The 21,756-nt window shown below is 31.1% G+C and overlaps 1 protein-coding gene across 3 annotated transcripts in view; it reads left to right on the top strand.

Moving 5' to 3' along the window:
- Positions 1–21,756, top strand: part of LOC143044423 (integrator complex subunit 1-like) — a 44,815-nt gene that overhangs the window by 396 nt on the left and 22,663 nt on the right. For 2 of the 3 annotated variants that reach the window (XM_076216434.1, XM_076216433.1), the window contains exons 2-23: positions 3,020–3,286; positions 4,217–4,413; positions 6,453–6,590; positions 6,958–7,102; positions 8,326–8,419; positions 8,648–8,834; positions 10,395–10,540; positions 11,322–11,463; positions 11,898–12,080; positions 12,744–12,852; positions 13,096–13,216; positions 14,025–14,102; positions 14,897–15,054; positions 15,475–15,571; positions 16,091–16,243; positions 17,099–17,174; positions 17,840–17,964; positions 18,447–18,576; positions 19,162–19,332; positions 19,988–20,137; positions 20,435–20,587; positions 21,083–21,187. In XM_076216434.1, coding sequence (XP_076072549.1) covers positions 3,020–3,286; positions 4,217–4,413; positions 6,453–6,590; positions 6,958–7,102; positions 8,326–8,419; positions 8,648–8,834; positions 10,395–10,540; positions 11,322–11,463; positions 11,898–12,080; positions 12,744–12,852; positions 13,096–13,216; positions 14,025–14,102; positions 14,897–15,054; positions 15,475–15,571; positions 16,091–16,243; positions 17,099–17,174; positions 17,840–17,964; positions 18,447–18,576; positions 19,162–19,332; positions 19,988–20,137; positions 20,435–20,587; positions 21,083–21,187 — 3,125 coding nt within the window. The remainder of the gene's footprint in view (positions 1–3,019; positions 3,287–4,216; positions 4,414–6,452; positions 6,591–6,957; positions 7,103–8,325; positions 8,420–8,647; positions 8,835–10,394; positions 10,541–11,321; positions 11,464–11,897; positions 12,081–12,743; positions 12,853–13,095; positions 13,217–14,024; positions 14,103–14,896; positions 15,055–15,474; positions 15,572–16,090; positions 16,244–17,098; positions 17,175–17,839; positions 17,965–18,446; positions 18,577–19,161; positions 19,333–19,987; positions 20,138–20,434; positions 20,588–21,082; positions 21,188–21,756) is intronic. The other variant, XM_076216435.1, reaches the window with a different exon arrangement.

Here is a 21,756-nt window from a genome sequence, read left to right as displayed (position 1 = left end):
CCTCTCAAATGTGTATAATAACCTTAATGCTATTTGGAAATCTGTGCCTATTGACCTAAGAATCTGTGCTGCTGGAACTATTGACGTCATAGCCCAAATAATTATGACATTTTTAAAGGCTATTATATTTTTTTTTCTTTGACGTCTTACGTCTGTAAAGGTGCTAAAGCAAAACAATATAATACCAATAGCCTATCAAGACATCATAATTTGTTGACTAGGAACATGTGTGATGTCCAGTAAAAGCTGACAAATAGCGATAAGGTGCATTCATGCACTTTCTCCTATAAATATTCTACATCACAGTAAGAATTTGTTTATTAAATGACATCACTGCTCTTCAACGCTTTCGGGTTGATCCGGCCCCACGTCAATCCGACCCAAGTCGATCCGGTCCATGTCGATCCGGCCCCACGTTGATCCGGCCCCAACAAAATATATATTCATCAGGAATAAAAATAAAGATATATATATTAATTGTCATGATTGTAATTCATAAATGTTTATGATTTTTATTTAAGAATTGAATGTTTCTTTTTGTAAATTTATTGTGGTGTAAAAGCGTTGACCGAAGTACATTTTGTATGAAGCGCAGAAGCGCTTCATTCTAAAACTGTACGCACGGTCAACGCTTTTACAACCCTATAAAGTTACAAAAAGAAGCATTCAATACTTATAATTACTTTTTTTAGCTATGATCATGAAAACACGAATTTTATATATTATTTAATTCACCTGTGCCCTTTATTGTTGGAGCACGTGTTATCATGAGTGAAAAATTGTATTGAGCAATGCAACTGCTTACGGAATAACACATGATGTGCAGTTAGCCAATCAGAATAAAATATTATAAAGAAACATACATCTAATGTAATTATTATAATGTAAAAGGTGTACGATAAAAAAAATAAAAAAGGCCTTTTAAAAATATTTTCTTTAGATGAGTATAAAACAACCAGGTTGATCATGAATGTTTTTATTACTAGTTTGCAAGATAATTGGGTATAACTATATTAAAACGTATATAAAAGAATTCAGACATCAACATTAATCAGCAGTAATTAGCATTTCCTTTCAATTGACTGTGATCCTAACAAATCTTTCATCTTGTGTATTAACAAATAGTTACTTACACAACGGTACATGCTGATACATACAAACTTTTTCTTTTAAGTTCTTAAAATTTCTCAAATTGAGAGCAACTTCAAGACGGAACCATTACCAACTCCTTCTTTCTATATATATATATATATATATGTACGGCGTATGACAGTTGCTGTATTATCTAAATGATATTGTAGTGCTGCAAGTGTGACCCCTTTAAGAAAGTGACAGTGTAACTGTTAGTGTAACTAAATGTTTTAAAAGTTATATATAAATATGAGTGTCAGAGATAGTGTGCTTGTTATAGTGTGTATGAATTTATTGTTATATTTTAGTAGTGCTGATATTATGTTTTAAAGAGTGAAAATGTGCATATATTGTCATTGTTTGTTATTTTCTTGCAAAAAAGAATAATGGATACTCATATCAAGTCTCATATATATATATATATATATTATCTACACCTGAGACATAATAACATATGTGTTATATTAAGAGATTTATGAGTGACATTACCTTAGTTCACAATCATTAGACAATTGTTGAATAAACAAACCAATTAAATATAGACTAATTATTGACAAATGATTTGGTTAAACAAGACATGATCAGTTAAATTTTAAGGGTTTCATTGGACTGTAAATATTTATTTAGCTACTCTGTATGAGAAGGAAATAAAATAAAAATTGACCTGACCATGATGACATTCAAAGTCAACATGGAAAATATCTTCATATTTTAAAATATGTTGGAGCTGCTATACAAACAGACACAATAACACTCAGTTTCGTATCGATTTAGAATAGTTCTTTAACTGGTTCTCCAATACTTCACTTACCTGTTGTCATCCATCATCGACACTTTTTGCAAATTCCGTTTATACTGTTCAAATTTGTCAAAAATTCCTCCATATAGTGAGCATATTTTATTCATATTTTATAATCATAATAGGGCCGGATCGACGTGTGCTGGAACGACTATGGGCCGGATTGACTTTGGGCTGGATCAGTTTGGGGGCAGAATGACTGGATACCCTCTTCAACTTTGTACTTGTTTGGCTTTATAACTATTTTGATCTGAGCATCACTGATGAGTCTTATGTAGATGAAACGCGCGTCTGGCGTATTAAATTACAATCCTGGTACCTTTGATAACTATTTTCATGTACACAGATTGATTTTGCCAATCAACAACTATTACTCAGTTATATACATTTGTTTAAATTGTAAACCAACTTGAGATTTGTGTACATGTATATCCACAATCCTTGATCTTGATCATGTTGATGTCTGATGGCACTAATTGTTTCAAATGTACAATGGTGCAGATTCACTCCTTCGTGTGTTATGCTCAACCCATTTTCTCTCTGTGCTTTTAAAGGGTTTGTTTTGGTTAAGATTGGGATTGAGGAACAGTAGTATCAAATCTGCAGTATAATTTGCCACTGTTCATAATGTTGGTTTCCTATATAAGGCCCATGGTTTTCTCCAGTCATTCCAGCTTCTTCCACCAATAAAAACTGGCCTCCACGAAATAGCCTAAATGCGGTGCTTAAAAGTGGCGTTAAAACTGGCTTGAAGAGATAATTTTTGTTCATGTATGCATGTATCACACTGCATGGAGTGTGAAACGAAAAAGTTATACACTAAAAAATATGTTAACTTGTTTTGCTTATCCAGCATTGTTAATGCAACATTCCATTGGCTATCTGTTAGGTCAATAATGTCTTTCCAAGGACAAAACTGAATATTTCCTTCATGCAATGGAAATATACATGTAATTTCTACCCCATTATATACTATCAAAATTCCAAAACAAGGCATGTCAAAACAAAAGTGACAAAAAAGGAAACATAACACTGTGAATAGTTCTGTGTACAATTTGATTTTATAATTTTTCTCTCTATATTTTGCAGTACATATTGCACCTCCTGGTGACTTTATAGCACTTGGTAAGGGTAAGTCACCAGCAGACAGTGACCTCCCAAGATTACAATCTAGCAGTAAAAAGCCGGAAAAGAAAAGAGAGGGTGCTCCAGGGATTTCTGGTGCACCTCCAGTGAAGAAGCCAAAAATCTTATCTCATGGACAGACATTTACTCCCCTTGGAAGAACTGATACTGATAGGAGGAGTTCACCAGCTCCTAGTTCTGTTAGTCAATATGAAGAGCTGGCTGTTGAAGGTATAGTTTGAAAATAAAAATCTCAAATTGGAAATGGGATTTGAGTTGTATAAAGGCATTTTGAATGACATTTTTGTACTGTTAACTTTTTACTACAATTTATAAGCATTGCAAATTGATACTTCCCTGTTGTACCAAAATTGGTTAGCAATAACTTTAACTTAACTCCACCAAATGTATTTAAACTTATACACATTAATGCTTATAACCACAAAACACAGATCAAAGGAGTAGGTCCTGTAAAGGCCGATTTTGGCCTCAAATTTCAGGTTCATCTGATGAAAGATTTTGCACTTAAATGTCTACTTTAGTCGAATCAATTAGTATATGTGAATAGTTTAGCTGATTTAGTCGCTAAAAACGCTCCAATTCAAGCTTAAATATGAAAAATCTATCAATTATGCCATAATATGTCACTTTTCAGATGGTTTTTGTCTAAAATGCTACTCCTTTGAATTTGTTTGCATCACTTTTACCTTAATTAATTGAATTATGCCCTTTATAAACTTATTGCTTAATTTTTCAAACTTAAGTTTCCCTCAACCTAATGTAATAAGAATCTTTAAACATATATATATTTTTTTACCTTTTTGTTTCTTATTCAAGTGTGCCTCAACCAATTTTTATGAAACTCATGCACAATGCTAACTACGTACATGTACCACAAAAATCAGATCAAGTACTTATTTGGATAGCATCACTGTTATCGCTCCTTTATAATGTTATATGCAAAAGAAGGGGGCATCATGGACACAATCCCCATGTATTATTTCTTAATTTACAGTATACTTTTAAAGCTTGTTTTTCAATGTTTTTAGAGTATAAAAAAAATGTAGTTTATGTAGATAAGCAATAAGTTTGCTTGCTAATAATAACAATATTAAGACATCATGAAAGGTCTTAGCAATTATTTGTGTCTTTATTACATAGTTGATGGAGTTGAGCTGTTGGAAGAGATACTGGAGGCTGAGGATATGTGTAATGATGAACGATTGGAAGCATTAATTTGTGGAGCTGTCAAACAACTTAAACAACTTAGATCTAAACCAGAAACAGCCATGTACCTGACACTGATGCACCTAGCTAAAGAAAAACCTAGTTTGTTTAACAATGAAGTTGTAATAGAGGTAAGCTTTGGATGCATATATTTATGATGGGTAATAATTATAGATTAGTTCCTAGCAATAATTTTTCATATCCCTCGACTCCACTAGTACTGCGAAAAGAAATTATCTCTGTCAGCAAGATCAAAATTTCTTAAAATAGCTAAAAGTCACTTATTTAATTTTTTCTGATTAGACATGACCTGAATGTAGCTACCGTATACGGCCGTGTATTGTCCGCATTTGTGTATAGTCCGCACCCCCTCTTCATCCCCAAATATCGAGGAAAAAGTCTAGTTCGCTTGTATAGTCCGCGGCAACTTTTGACAAGATCGGGTCCGCGAACAATGACGGAAAATGCCGAATTTGCGGTATTTTTAAAAAAAAAAAATTTTGCCGAGATCGGCAATATAGTAAGTATTGTTGTTGAAAAGATAGATAGTCAGTTAAAACTTATGATAAGTTTTTTAATGGTATCTTTAAAGATATGTTTTTAATCTTTGTTAAAATCCGGCAACACAGTAATTATTGCTGTTAAAAGATCGATGATCTATATAAAATTATGATCTGTTTGTAAAAGAAGACTTAAAAGATATGTATTTAATCTATTTTAAAAGTTATCAAAAGATTCTGTTTAATTGCTTAATTAAATCGTCTTTCAGACTATCATTCTTTAGATATTAATTATTTAAAGTCCCAAACAATGAAAGTAAGAACAGTATTCATGTAATAAATGTTAATTAATTCAATCATGTACATTTAACTATTGGCTTATTACTTTTGATATCATTGAAAGTGGTAGCTTGCCCAAGCCAATAAACTGTTTAAAATTCTAAAAATAAATATTTGGTATGCTATTAAACAAAAGATGTTCGATGTTTAAAAGATTAGAACTCATTAAAATGTTACAACTCTTTAATCTTATCATTTCTTTTATTGATTTAAAGAACTGCCTCAGGTTATTGAATTACATTCATCACTTGTCAAAAGTTGACATGGTTAATTAATTGCTTTACACACAAACCCGTAAACTCATTCATGTAATGATACACCTGCACAATGTGACCTTTCACCTGGAAATATAGTTTCGTATACAAAATTCCACTTCTTTCAGGTTTACACTTTCAGTATTAATGGTTACGATTTACAGTTAAAAAATGTTAGGTCTTGATTTATTTACGTCGATAAGTTAAGAGTTAAACACAAATAGTCGGAATACGAAAATTTTTGATACTTTAATCACATATTTTCAAAATGGCGGATCGTGGTTTACTTGTACTGTACACACGCGAATAACATTAAACAAAATCGATCTTGGGAAGATTTCACTAGGTTTCAACTTGACTATTATGGTTTTACCATTGAAGGGTTCATCTTTCATTGATATTCAGGATTCAGGTACACTGTTAAGATGCAATGACACAAATTTGACCAAATCCGAAACAAAGCGGACATTCGACCAAAGGCTGATTTTTATGCAAATTACTAAGTCAACACTGTTAGATTGTTTATTTTATTTCTAAATACTACAAATAGTTGTCAAGAATACATTATAACATTGACAACACATGATGTTTCTGTTTACTTGGCCAAACCTCGTTCAACATCGTATCCCAACATGGAAAAAAATGTCATGAAATCCTATAGTACTGCATAGTCCGCACCCCTTCCATCAATTTCATTCCCAGGGTAAAAAACCGCGGACTATACATGCCTTTCTACGGTATATGAACATAATTCATATAATACACTATTATTTGGTGAACATGGATTCCACATCTAGTCTAGTATTTTTTCCAGCTATGTTGAAGATCCATTATAGGCCTTCGGCAGTTTTCAGCTACTCTTTGGTCAGATTGTTATCTATTTGGCCTTTTCCCCTTTCCATTCTAATTTTACCTTTTTTCAGTGAATTTTGCAATGAAATAATCATTGCAATAAAAAGGTTATCACATTTAAAATAATTTCATTAATCCCTTCTGTGTCATTTTGGTCTCTTGTGGAGAGTTGTCTCATTGGCAATCATACCACATCTTTTTTTCTATATGTATAATATATTTCAGGCTATGTGCAGTACACTAAAGAGAGATGTATCCTTGAACTTCAAATCTAAAGGGAACCCCCTTGTGTCGGTTTGTATGTGTAGTATACTGCTGGCTGCCTTTATAGAGGAAGAGAACTGGCCCGATGAATTTGTGAAGGTAGGTTATAGAAATTTGATCCACTCAAGATGTTCAAACTTGAAAATTTAATATTTAACTTAAATAGATTGTTTAGTGAATGCGGTATTATAAGGAGTTGAGTCTGTTTAGTGAATGAGGTATTATAAGGAGTTGAGTCTCTGGCAGGAGATAATACAAGACAATATTTAAAACAACATGTGTAGTACAAATGTATATTGAACTTTTCAGAACAGCTGTGATTTAAATTCTCATAGAAATATGAAAAATTAAAATATTTGTATTCTCTGAAAATTTTATTTGAACTGCAAAAGAAATTAAGAAATGATCCCATGTACCGTACTGGTTGGACTATGTTTTCTTAATAGAACTTTTTTCTTATATTTAGGTTTTCATTGATGATTCATTAGGAGACAGGGTGTGGATAGATCGTTCTGATTGTAAAGGATTTGTTGACAACGTGATCACTGCCTTCAATACTAATCTACCACCTAAATCTCTCCTTCAGTCAGAACCATCTCAAGGTGGGTCAGGTATGTACAGACAAATTTTAGTCAGCATAAGCTTTGTTTGTCAGTCTATCATTCTGTTTATTTGTTTAGAAACTAATGGTTTCTAAATAGTGACTTGGATATCTCATGCTTGGTTGGAGTGAAACTGATACAGATAGAAGATATAGCGAGGGGAAAACCCTATTGACTTTGGGGTCATTCGGGCATAAGATTGAGACCGTCGATGACACTGTTACTGAAAATAGATATAAAAAAGAAGATGTGGTATGATTGCCAATGAGACAACTATCCACAAAAGACCAAAATGACACAGACATTAACAACTATAGGTCACCGTACGGCCTTCAACAATGAGCAAATCCCATACCGCATAGTACCATTGGTGCCAGGTATTTTTTCAATGGTTTCTTAAGGATATCTTCAGTTTCCTTAACATGATTGAAATGAAACTTAAACAGATTGATTATATAGGACAGACAGAGAAACCCATAAATGTAAGGGCTCACTGTCATTTTAAAAAAAAAGTTTCTAAATTGTATAACAACATGAGTAGTAACACATAATTACAGATGCTAAAAAGTATTATTTGCTCCTCAAAGCATACTCATATTTTGAACCCTTGAGAGAAAAGTTTTCTTTTTAAAATGTACAATTTGGGAAGTATCAGTTGTTGGTGCCAGACATTTTCTTGTAAGTTTTATGCCCCACCTACGATAGTAGAGGGGCATTATATTTTCTGGTCTCTGCATCCGTCCATTCGTCCGTCGTTCGTTCGTCCATCCGTCTGTACCTCTTCAGGTTAAAATTTTTGGTCAAGGTAGTTTTTGATGAAGTTAAAGTCCAATGAACTTGAAACTTAGTACACATGTTCCTCATGATATGATCTTTCTAATTTTAATGCCAAATTAAAGTGTTGACCCCAATTTCACGGTCTACTGAACATAGAAAATGATAGTGCAAAGTTCAGGTTAAAGTTTTTGGTCAAGGTAGTTTTTGATGAAGTTGAAGTCACATCAACTTGAAACATAGTACACATGTTCCCTATGATATGATGTTTCTAATTTTAAATCCAAATAAAAGTTTTGACCCAAATTTCACGGTCCAATTAACATGGAAAATGATAGTGGGAGTGTGGCATCCGTGTACTATGGACACATTCCTGTTACTTGATGTCTTAACCAAATGATAACACCAAGTTGAGAAAATGTTTTTTAAGTGAACATCTATTCATTTGTATATTTCAGCAAGTCCAGTAGTTGTAGAAGATGAGGATGGAAATGTTAAAATGGAATCAGCTGATAATTTATTTGGTGACCTGGATATTAACGTATTTCCAAGGTATGATTCTTTTATTGTTGTTTGTTTGGTATTGGTAAGGTGAACACCTAGAGTGATTTAATTAGCTGAGACAAAATTACAAATTTGGTTTGTTCAATATAAATGTGTTATAAAAATGATTGGCACAAACATATCAGTATTTTTTAAGTTATATCCATTAACCTTGGTCTACTTCCTTAAGTCATCAAAATTGTGATCCTATATTATTTTTTATTACTTTTATTTCAGATACCCATTCCAACAAGACAGTATAGAGACATTTGTAATAGATCTTATAAAGGAACAGATAAATAGAAGACAGGGAACCGATTCTACGGCTCGTAACTTAATTAGGTTGATGACATCCACTTGTGGATATGGTGAAGTCAGATTGCTGTCTGCTCAGAAGTTAGAAATGTGGCTTCAAAATCCAAAGGTCTGTATTTAGCTCATCAGAAGCTATTTATGTAATAATATATCTCCAACGTAGGAAAATTATTGCTTTCATCTTGTTCATCTTTCGTCCATCAAATATTTCTGTCACACTTGTTCTAGGTACTACTGAACAGAATGGTTTTCTATTTGGTCAACACCTTGGCAGTAAAAGCTGTGTTGTTATAAGCGTTTTCAGTTTTTTTCAGACAATTAATTCCTTTTTGCCAATACCTGGAATTTTTCAATATTTTCATTACTTTTCTTCAGTGCAACTGAACAGAATGACCTAAAAATTAGTCAACAGCTTACTAGTAATGAGTTCTAAAGTGTGTGCCCTTTAAGATCTGCCAGATCCCACCCTGATCTGTTTTATTTTTAAAAAAAATACTATTTCCGGAATTTGTTCATTTCCGTTACTGGTAACCGTTGATAATTTCTTTCATTCAAAGCTTCTTGATTCAAATTTCGGATTTCACATTTCTTCGAGTAATCAACCAAACAAAATGCAAAATCAACCAAAACAACCATGCAAAATGATTCAGTTGACATTTTCTGCTGCTCTATGATAAAGTTGACATTTTCTGCTGCTCTATGATTAAGTTGATATTTTCTGCTGCTCTATGATTAAGTTGACATTTTCTACTGCTCTATGATTAAGTTGACATTTTCTGCTGCTCTATGATTAAGTTGACATTTTCTGCTGCTCTATGATTAAGTTGACATTTTCTTTCATTTTCTATGATGGCAGCATCCTCTAGTTAGATTGAATATGAGAAGGGCATGAATAATCTAGTTACAAGTAATAGTGGCGTCCAAGAACGCAAATCAAGATATTTCACAAATTTCTGTGATTAGAAAAGGGTGGAATTATTTTTAAACAATGACTTTGTTTCAGGAAATTTGGACTGTGAATGCTATCCAAAATGCAAGAATTGTGGAACACATTGGTACAAAAAAAAAAACATGACTGGATTATAAAAATTGACACATGCACTATCTTGTTAGATTTATGAATGTTGCATACTAAAACATTTGCTTTATTTAATGGGGACTACAAACTGTCCCTTGGAAAGCAAATTAAATTTGGTGTATGCAGTCCAACTGAAGAGAGCATTAAACAATGTTGTTGCTGTTAAATATATATAAATAAGTTTCTAACGCTACAATTGCATGTAGAACACTGGTTGCCAATCAGAGATATTGATTTAAGAATTATAAATATAATGGTATTCCTTATACTTGTATATACATGATACTAGCTCATTATTACACTTGCATGTAATTTGTATGAAGAACACGTCACAAGAGGGTTTCATATGACATGTATGAAATAAATTTTAAAAAATAAAATCTTGATGAAAATCTTCTAATTAAATTTTGTGGGCCTAACAATTGGTTGACATTGTACATTTTGTAACGAGACAACAATGAAATGGATGAACAAATATATAAACAAGAACAGATTTTCAACATTAAAGGGAGATAATCATTTGCTCAATTATTTTGACAGGTTCAAAGTTTATATAATGTGTTTTCAATATTAGATAATTTTTTTTTACAGTTAACCAGATCAGCTCAGGATCTTCTAATGTCAGTGTGTCTAAACTGTGGACAGAATGATCCTAACGATACAGAGGTTTTATCATTGTTGATTAAGATGAGGATGAAAACAAAACCTTTACTCAATCATTTCCTGGCTTGTCTCAAGTAGGTATCTGTTATGAAGTAAGATAAAGTCATTGTTTTATGTAATGGAAAATTGACATGATCAAAAATAGATGAAAAATGAAAATATTTATTAAGGTATAAATTAGAATATAGAGTACACATATTAAAGGTGATTTATACATAACATAAGTTTGGTATTCTACAGAATTATTTTGTTAAAGTTACGACCCAATAGTTCAGAATTTTTTCAAACAATATGTCCATATACAGCATCACCATATGTAAGAACATTTAAAATAAAGATTTGATTTTTTTTTTAAAAATGATTGAAAAATATATAAGTATACAGTCACTTAAACACTCTTGGGACAAAACTAAAAAAATGTCCTATCATTTCAACTAAAATCGATATTTTTCAAAAAAAAGCAATTTTCATAAAAAAGATACCAAAAGACGAAGAAATGTCTAAAGTTTCATCGTTTAATTGGCCATAATTTTTGTGAGATTAGTTTTCATTATCTGATAGGTTAAACACAAATGCAAATTTTTTATGATTTTAAATTGGTTAGAATACATAGCAAACTTTTCAAAAAATATTTTTCTTTGTGTTCATCTCATCAGATAAGTAAAATGAGCACGAATAATTTAATGCCCACATGAAAAATAAAACTTTAAAGATTTCTACATCTTATGGTATTTATTTGATAAAAATCAGTCTTGTAGTTACTTTGTAATATTTTTTGGAAATGATAGGACATTTTTTGTCTGGGAACTCACTTTTGTTCAATGACTTGCATCAAGCTTTTAATTTTAATTTTAGGGAAGTATTGTCACAGCATCCAGAAAATCTTAGAATGATTATGACGCACACTATTTATAATGAGCTGTCTAACTCTAGAAATCCTAACAACATGGCATTGATTACAGTACTTTTCCAAAACTCACAGGATCAGGCAGCAAGGGTAAGTAACTCTTTTATTTTCTTTTATGTAAGGACATTTCATTGTTTGTGTTTAAACATTATCAATGCCAAACTTCTCCTGACAGCTTTATTTGTTAGAGATTGATAAAATTTTAATCAGTTGTAGAACACTACCTTTAAGATATAAATGAAGGAATATAACCCTAGTCAAACTTGATATAGGGGAGACAATCAAATGTAATACTTGGTAAACATGTAAGCTATCCAAATTAGCTAGACTGATATTGTTTGAATTTTTCAAAGACATAGAAAACAAAAGCAGATAAGCATGAAAAAATGTTTATTCTGTCTTGTGTAAAAGGGGAGATATAAAATAAACAGATCTTACAGTATTTTGAGTTTAAATTCTTGTCATCAATGTTTGTTTTAAGTGTATACAGTATGGTAATGCAAAATGTTTTGTTTTATTTGTAGATTTTAGCAGAAATTTTTCAAGACTTACTTGCCAACAAGGATGACTATCTCCGAGCTGTGAGGGCATTGTTACGAGAGATTGCAAGAAATCTACGACATGATGTCCATTTCTCAGCTTTTTGTTTGGGACTTATGCAAGAGAGAAATGAACCAAAGTTTTCAGATATGGAACCTGCATTTAAGGTAATAAAATATGGATCTTGTTTTATTTTAGCTGGTTGCTATATTTGCAATATCTATGCACTTGTATTTTAGAATTTAATGAATAATTTTAGTGGAAATAAGGATTTGACATTACCAACCACTTTCTCAGAAATATGTATTTTTCAGCTTTACAGTGAAACCTGCATATAAAAATTATCTTCAGGCCAGGGAAAAATTGAAGGATAAAATGTACATATATTATTATATAGGGATAAGATAAAACATGCTTTTTCCATAAAAAATATTACCTTGATAGCAGGTTTGACTATTGATAAGCTGATTTAATTGTATTGTTTTAAGAATTGATTGCTTCTTTTTGTAATTTTATTTGGGTGTAAAAGTGTAAGCTATAATTATAGAAATGTGTACACAGTCAACACTTTTACAACCCTATAAAATTACTAAGAGAAGCATTCTATTCTTATAATTTCATTTTTGTGCAAGGGTCATGAAATATCGATTTCTATCATCCATTTCTTCAATTAATCTGTACACTTTATTGTGATTACAGGTGTCATCATGAATGTAAGTCTTCATTGGGATATGAAGGTTTATTTTAGTATGACATGCAAACGTTGTTATCCAATCAAAATAATGAATTCATCTGAAACATACATGTAATGTAATTATATGATTTTCTAGGAGAGATATGCATCCTCTGTGGCAGACATTGTAGCTCTGACTGTGTTCCTGGGCATAACTCCAACCATCAGGGAAACAGCTGTGCCATCTGTCAAGTCAGAAAAGAAAGGTATGGATTGTTAGATAAGCAATTTTCAAGTTTTTTAGGGAGTTTAATTTTTTGAGAAATTTGAATAAAGTAATAATAATGATGTTAGCAAATTCTTTTAAATATCAAAACATAAAACATCTGTTAAAAGAAAAACTTTTTTTTAATTTTATTTCTTAGCAAAGAAATAAGATTTTTTCTGAAATGAAAACTATTATTGATGTGTTTAAAAGATAGCTAATGTTATTTTTTCGATTTATATAGATTTAGATGCCTTGCACACTTTCCGAGACCAGATTTCGGTAATACAGAGAGATGCTGTTTGGTGGTTACACACAGTCTTACCAAAGTTCATGGAAATCAAACCAGCTGAATATGTCCACTGGTAAGTCGCCATTTAATTAAATGTAGAATAAAGTTCAACAGACTTAGAATCTTTGTACTATGAATTTTAATAATTATATTATTGTAATATAGCATAAATTAAGACAGAAAAGGTTTTTATACGCCCGTCGTCTTTTAGACGGGACGTATTATGGTATACCGTTGTCCGTCTGTCCGTCCGTCCGTCGTCCACACTTCGGACAATAACTCAAAAAGGCTTTCACCAATGTCCATGAAACTTTGGTGAATTGTTTATATCTATTGATGTAAGCTCCCTTTCAATTTTTATAAATTTCAGATTTATATTTCCGTGTTATGAATTTTTATGCTTAAAAAAGGGGGGATTTTCCAATTTTGGGACAATAACTAACACTTTCACAAAATTTTATGCAATTTTGATAAATTGTTTAATCTATTGACATAAGCTCCCTTTCCATTTTTATAAATTTTAGATTTTACTTTTCTTAAGTAATGAATTTTTATACTTAAAAAAGGGGGATTTTATGAAACTTTGGTGAATATATTAATGTAACATCCTTTTTGATTTGTATATATATTTCTAGTTGATCATATAAATTCATTTAAAGCATAAAAGACAAGTTAAAAGAGCAACGGGCGTATCATGCGCTAAAGCGCAGCCCTTTATTAGAATAACTTTCACTTTTTTATAGGGTTATTTGTATGCAGTATTTCCTCATATCACAAAAACAAATCTTACAATTTTGTCTACTTACATTGAACATTTTTCAGTTGATAAATATGTTAGTTGACTGAACATGATTTTTGTCATTACTGCATTTTTATTTCAGTCTTCACAAAGTACTGTTTCTGGAGAATGTAGAACAATATCATAATAAAGACAACTGGCCACCAGATGTTGATAGAACGTAAGATAATTTATACATTACAATTTATAAGGGGAGATAATTAGAGACTTTTTTAAAAGGGGAGATAATAAACAAGTCTGAGGTGGGGAATCATATGAAAAGTCAATTCAAATACATACTGATTAACAAAAATGATAGGGGATATATATAGATGAAAATGAGACAAAACAAATTTCCTAATACTGTACAACAACATTTGTATGCGTACATGTGTAACAGCTTATAGTAGAATTTGCAGTAAATTCTTTTTAGATTCGCTTCTTGTGTTGATGCAGTTATATAGAAGAGAATATCCAAGTTTAATATATTATAAACAATTCACAAGAATTAATATTTTGCTTTATTTTTCTACTTATAAAAGTTGAGTAAATTAATTGCTCATGAAAACTAGTTGATTTACAGAACTGTATTGCAAAAAGCCAACCATAACTTGTACTTCTCATTAGTATATAAAAAATCAGCCAAAATAAGGAAGAAAATATGTCAAAATATAGACTAAATTTATTCCCCTAACATGGTAGGATCAAAAGGGTCAACTGCTAACTTGAAGCTATAATGGAAAAGAACGGATACTGTGTTTTACTTCATGACATTAAATTTCCTACACACACATGACAAACTTAAAACAAAAGACTTGGAGTCGGTTTCACAAAAAAACTTATGACTAAGATTGGTCTTAAGTCATGAACAAATCAGTATACTTACGATAAATCTTAGTCGTAAGTTTTTTGGTGAAATCTACTCCAGCACTGTTATTGTGGTTCTTCATACTAAAGTTACATCCTACTTTACAGTTTGTTTATGAGACTGGCAGCAGAAGTGCCTGTATTAGAAGACACACTGATGAGAGTGTTAGTCATAGGACTCTCTCCAGACCTACCTCTTGGACCTGCTGAAAGTGTAGACCTGGCAGATCAGCTGATTAAAAGGGCGGCATACCTAAGTTTAGATGGTCAGTGTTTGTTTAATTGCAATTATATACTTGTAAGGAAAATAAACATATGAAGCTTTTCCTCCTTTTTTCCTATTTATTAGAAAATGACACTTAATTGAAATGTTGGAATTAATATTTGTTTAATGTATGATATTTCTAAAAATATCTGTTGCCTTATTTTTATGATAGTATGTAAAAGTAGTAATAAACAACTCCTGCACAAGCTATAAATAAAGTTTTGACAGTGAGACATCAACTTTAACTTTAGACATAGTTTAAGGAACGGTTATTAACTTATTCTCTTATAGTTGATGTGTTGTCCTCTGTTTTAGTTTGTATCCCAGATTTGTTTTTTCTCAATCAATTTATGATATTTGTACATTACAATGAAAATATCATTTCAATGGTGATTACTAAGTTTGTATTGTTTTGTTTTAGGTCAAGTAGTCTTACAGATGGAGAGACTGGAGTTAATTGATGCCTTACTGAATCTGTGTTCATACAGTCACCCAGTAGACATAACATTACCTAAGGGGTAAGGGACGACATCAAAAGATTGATGTAGGATAAACAACTTAAATCAAATAGTTAAGGGGTGGGGGGTTAAGATTCTGCAAGTTTTGTATATCTAAAATCGATTTTTACATATATCCCTATTGTTAAATCAATTTTTCCCAAATTAAGTTAAGAGGGAGGGTGGGGGGTCAGTGAAAAAACTATGTAAATTAAGTTTTTTATCCTACATTGAACTTTTGATGTCGTCCCTAAGGTCATGATTATGCCTTATGATAAGGCTTCTAAACATCATGGATAGAAAAAAAACAATTTTAGACTGTTAATGATATAATGATATAAATGATTCAATGTTCTGACAAGACATTGTACTCATACTGCAAAACTATCAATAACATTATTCTGAAATTAACACCCAATTAAAATCTTACAAATTCAAAAAAACAACCACATATTTATTTTAACAACATGAACTTTCCTTATATCTGTAAACCATTATGAAAATTATCCAATTTAAAATATTTCAAATTGCTATTTTCAGATACAAACCCCCTACCTTAGCTATATCTAACTTATACTGGAAATCGTGGGTAATTCTACTGGTTTTGTCTGCCTTCAATCCACGCACCTTTGGTCTGACTTCATGGGAAAATTATCCAACACTGAAGTGTATGATGGAAATGGTTATGACAAAGTAAGTATGAAAATTTTTTCACAAGTTTGTTCTTTTAGACATCATATCGAATATAAAAACATAATAAACTATAATCAAACAAAACAAGCCTTTTGTGGAAAAAGTGATTGAACATAATGTTGATGCTAACTTGGCATTGCTGAAAGATCTTTTTTAAGGAAGCTGGCTTGTCATGTTTTGGATTTTTTGTCAGATTTTCGGAATCCTCTGGTTTTATCCATTTGAATGCTTTGAAAAAATTTGCCCGTTGACCCCCATTTTTCTTTTTGAAAATCTTTTACATGTATAATGATAAGCCATCTGTAAAAGTCTTATAAAATTTTAATTACTTTTTAACAGTTTTTGAGAACTTCAACTTGTCAATTATAAAGCTATGAAAAGTCCAGAGAGATTTTTTTTCCCGCCAAAATTTCAATGGCTCATATCTCGAAAACAAGCACGGTGACCTATATATTTGTTTTGCTCTTTGGATTCCTTTATCAATTACCTATCAATATAAACTAGTGCTTTGAAAAGTTAATTACTTTGAAACTGAGAAGCGAACTCCCTTAAGAAAACTATGAAATTATAAACAGTAACTTGATCAGTTGTTAATAACTAAGACTTTTGATTTATATAATAAACAAATACTGTTAATTCAGCAATTTGTACAATGTTTTGCAAAAGGGATGGATTTTGAAAAAACACAATAAAAAAGTTGCTTTTGAAATTTGATAAGTAGTACTTGTATACAAATGACATTTCCTGAAATCAGAATTGATATTAAATTTCCATTTAATAAATGCACCCAAAGTTACTTAATATACAGTAAATTGGAATCAGATAAGTATAACATCTTATAATTTACATTTACAGAAATTATGTATTTCCACCTCCCACCACAGTAGTAGAGGATAAAACTGTCAGTGATATCGTTGATCAAGAAAGACAGGTTAGTAAAATAAGTAGATGTAGATGTCACCATTTTGTGTGGGTAATTTGTAAATGCATTGGAAAGACATCTAGTTTCGGTAATAAGTAAGTGTATGATAGTAAGTTACAAGATATGGGCCACTTTTGGTTTAATGTGACCTATTTTATGAAAAATTACAACATATATACATTGAAAATTGAATAAAAATTGAATTTAGCAATAGCAGGTGCATTTGTGTTGTGAGTCATTCCACTCTTTTATGCCCCATTTATGGTCATTATGTTTTCTGGTCTGTGCGTTTGTTTGTATTTCGTTGGTTCGTCTGTCCAGTTTCAGGTTTAAGTTATTGGTCAAGGTAGTTTTTGATGAAGTTGAAGTCCAACTTACATGTAGTACAAATGTGTCCTATAATATAATCTTTCTAATTTTAATGCCAAAATAGAGTTTTGACCCCAATTTCACAGTCCACTGAACATAGAAAATGATAGTGCGAATGGGGCATCCGTTTACCATGGACACATCCGTGTACTATGGACACATTCTTGTTTTATCATCATTTGTTAGTTATTGCTTAACCTAATTGTAAAAGTTTAGGATAACAAATGATCACAGTTTTTACTTTACCAAGTTTTTAAATGTTTGAAAGTACAATGTTGAATTGATGTGTCATATTTTCCATTTAGATTGGAGAACAAGAAAAGCAGCAGATATTAGAATTTGAAAGCCATTTAGCTGCTGCATCAAGTAAAGTGACCATCACAGAGGCTAACAGTTTGTTGATAGCACAGCTGACTTCCATGGACCCTAAGTAAGTATTTTTTTTCTTTCTAAATAATAAAACAACACTTATAGAGAAATTTGAAGAAAAAAATTAGCAAAAGGAAGAAGAAAAAAAATCAACAGTCAACAAAATACCAAAAAAAACTAAAGATTGTATACTGTGGATTCATTATTATTCGTTGGATACCAATTTTCATGGGTAAACATGAATCACGAAATGAAATGTTCAACAAATGACAAATTTTCTGTAGGCTTGTATACAAACTTCAACAAAACCATGAAAGGAAATATCCACGAACTTGTTAGTTTTCCTTAATCCACAAAAATTGTTACCCACGAACATTTTTTTTTTAAAGTTATCTTTTTATTCTTGATTTTATTTTTGAAGATTTATTTATACATGAGATACAACTACTTTAGATATTTAATTTAACATATTATTATAATTTTTTTGGAAAATTTTCTAAACATTACTTATTACTTTTGCATTAATTCCATTGTTTTCATTAGTGGAACAGCCAGGAAACCACCCACTTCAGTCTTAGAACAGATAAAGACTATTAACGATACCCTCCATATTGGTCAGAGATTGTGTAGAAGCAGACAGCCGGACTTTCTGTTAGATATCATTCAGAGACAGGTAAACAATTCTAAGATTCATTTGTAGTACTTACTGAAGGAAAAGATACATTCACATTTTTGTTCAAAGGATCAGTTTTATGCAGAACCAAAATTCTTCTGTTTTTTAAGTGGATACATCTTTAAAGCAATGGTTTGTGTTTGTTTAAAATGAGAGCTTTGTTGGTTTAAATGTTTTATAGCACTATACCAGAAAAGGTTTTAATAAGTACTTTGAGGCCAGAAGCAATAAAAGTGTGCAAGTTTGAAGGATTTGAAGGACTTTAGAAACTAAATACACCAATTTCTAATTAATTTTGCATGGGTGGTTGAAGAAAAAGGTGCCCCATTTTGTTATATTTTATTTGCATTATCTAATTGCTGTATTTAGTATATATAAAATTAGAAAGGAAATGGGGAATGTGTCAAAGAGACAACAACATGACCAAAGAGCAGACAACAGCTGAAGGTCACAAATGTTTTTTTTAAAAGCAGTACAATTCTGTGTTATAAGTGATAAATGTTACATATGGACCTTTGTTTATATTCATCAGTAAATGTTATCTTTTGATAATCATATTAACTGTAATATAATTTTTAATTCCAGGGTACATCTAAGTCTATGCCATGGTTGGCTGAGTTAGTAGATGGGAATGAAGGTTCACTACAAGTTCTTCCCGTACAGTGTTTATGTGAGTTTCTCTTACAAGATTCTGAGTCGGCCATGTTTGATCAAGATGATGAGTCATCACATGTGGAAAAACATAAGAGAAGACAGGTGAGACAAATTAGGCTGTTTGATTGGTCAAATATTAATAAAAGAAGATATGCTGTAAAGGCCAACACTAAAAACTATTTCTAGGTATATTGTTTAGACCGTGACATTAAATGTTATTTGTGAAGGCATATCATTTATTTGTCAAATTTTGTTGTAAAATTTATAGAAAATCAAGTTTCATTGGACAGTGTAAATAGGAATTTTATAATTCATTTTCCTCAATTTTCAATTATTCTCAGCTTCAAAAGTTTGAAATAAAATATTTAAAGAATTGTAAATTCAGAAATATTAACTAGATTATTATTAATGTAAATAGGTGGATTTGGTAGGTATCTCTACAATAAGAACTCATATTTTGACATCTGATAAATATATTCATCGGCAGATTTTCCTGAAATTGCAATTATTTTTAATCTTGCATTTTTGTCCATTCTTCAGAAATCGCAATAGTTTAATAATTTACATTACTAAGAAGGGTTAATCATTAATAGAATATGGTTTGGATTGGAACTATGACAATTTAATGGAATGTGTATAATATTAAATCACTAATTCCTAGTGGCATGCTATTAAAACTTTCAGGTCTTTAATAGAAGGAATATAATTACAGAACTAGTTTGGGATGCTAAATCTAATATTTTAAATTATGTTTCAGAAAATGAAGAAAAAAGAGCAGTTATTGAAACATCTACAAAACTTGGTACATGGAGACTCTGACCAGGAAGAAACAGCGGGACAAGTTCTGGACTACTTCCTCAAGAGGTTGTCGTCACAGCAGCCATCCAATAGATTACTGGCGATAAAGGTAATTATAAGTTGTACCTTGGCAAAACTTCATAAACGTGGGAATTTTCTTTTTGCTGATTTTTTATGTAGATTTAAAATCTATAAAAGTTTCCCCTGGTCAACTTGAATAAGTGACAAGAAAAATCTGAAAATAAACAGATTTTGGAAAGGAAATTGTGAATTTTGAAGTGGAGGAAAAAAACCACTTTACAGTATACACAGTCAGGCAAAAGGAAAAACTTTTATTTTTATTTCCTTTTTCATAAATTTCATAAATACAACTTGACAAATATTTGTCTTTAATTGTATTTTTTAGGGACTATGGATGGTGTTGTCACAGAAACCTATGGAGGAAATGATAGATATAGATTATACCAACCAATCAAAACACAGTTGGCTCCTTACAGACCTACCTCAAATACCAGTGTTCACTCAAGTCAAAGAACAAATATGTGTTGCCATTAGACAGGTATTTATTCCATCAGTCAAATTCATTTATCTTTCCAAACATCCAAAACAAATTTCAGAAACACAAGGAAACCATGATTAACATACTGTAAAAAGTCCTTTAGGTCAGAAAAAATACAACTGTAAATTCAGAAATGATTACAATATTTTTAGATTTGTGAAAAATGTGACAAGGTTATAATCACAATAATTTAAACTTGCATTTGGGAACTTTTTATATGAATTAAACAGGATTTTTCTCAATATCACAAAAATTAAAATTACATTTTAGTTCAAAGCGACAAAATCGCAATAATAATTGCACACAATAATTTCTTAATTTACAATAAATTAAAGATACAAGGCTTAGTTGTGCGTTTTTTTTTTTACAAAAGATTGTAAGAAACCAGCAACAAATAGTTGATACATATATCTTTTCAATTGTTCAAAAGAAAGTATAAGCAATATGATGAAATAAATAACCTAGTAATTGATTATATATTTTTTTAATTTGTAGGCTTGTCAGATAGAGACAGATCCATCTCTGATTAGTTCTTACATTATATTCTTGTCTACACAGTCCCAGGACCAAACTCTCCATCAGTTAGATGATGTTGTTGTTGTAAGTAGGTTCCTTAGGAAACCAGTAACCAATTACATAGCTTGTTACTTCATCAGTTAAATGATGTTGTTGTGGTGAGTCCGGTTTTTTTTAAAAGCTAGTAGCCAATTTTGACAAGTCTTCTTGGACATGATTTTAGAATTAAGGTAGATTGTAAATTTTCGCCATCCCAGATTGAGAATAGCAGAATATCAATCTGGATCTGTAATGCAATTTATTTGTAAGATTTTATTTTTTTTTATGAAATATGTGTGATTTATCTTTAATACCTTTACAAATGTTTTAAATATTTGTTCATGTCATCATAAACATTTTAGAAGTAAAAATTGGTTATTGATGAGAGTCTTTAAGGCAAGCTGGTGGGAGTCTGCCAAACAGTATCTGTGCATTAACTCATGAACTGTTCAACCAAAGCTTTTAAAATTTTTAAATGCTGTTACTGATGACAAAACTGAGGTCAAGTTCAATATTAATGATTTTCGCTGTCACTGTTCATGAGTTATGGTTCTTGAAAGATTGAAAGATGTGTTTCCAGTTGTGTCTGTGTATTTACTCATGAACCATTCAAC

The sequence above is a fragment of the Mytilus galloprovincialis genome, chromosome 9, assembly GCF_965363235.1.
Source record: "Mytilus galloprovincialis chromosome 9, xbMytGall1.hap1.1, whole genome shotgun sequence".
Taxonomy (NCBI): domain Eukaryota; kingdom Metazoa; phylum Mollusca; class Bivalvia; order Mytilida; family Mytilidae; genus Mytilus; species Mytilus galloprovincialis.
The sequence above is the reverse complement of the archived record's forward strand: the minus strand, read 5'-3'. Positions and strand labels throughout refer to the sequence as shown.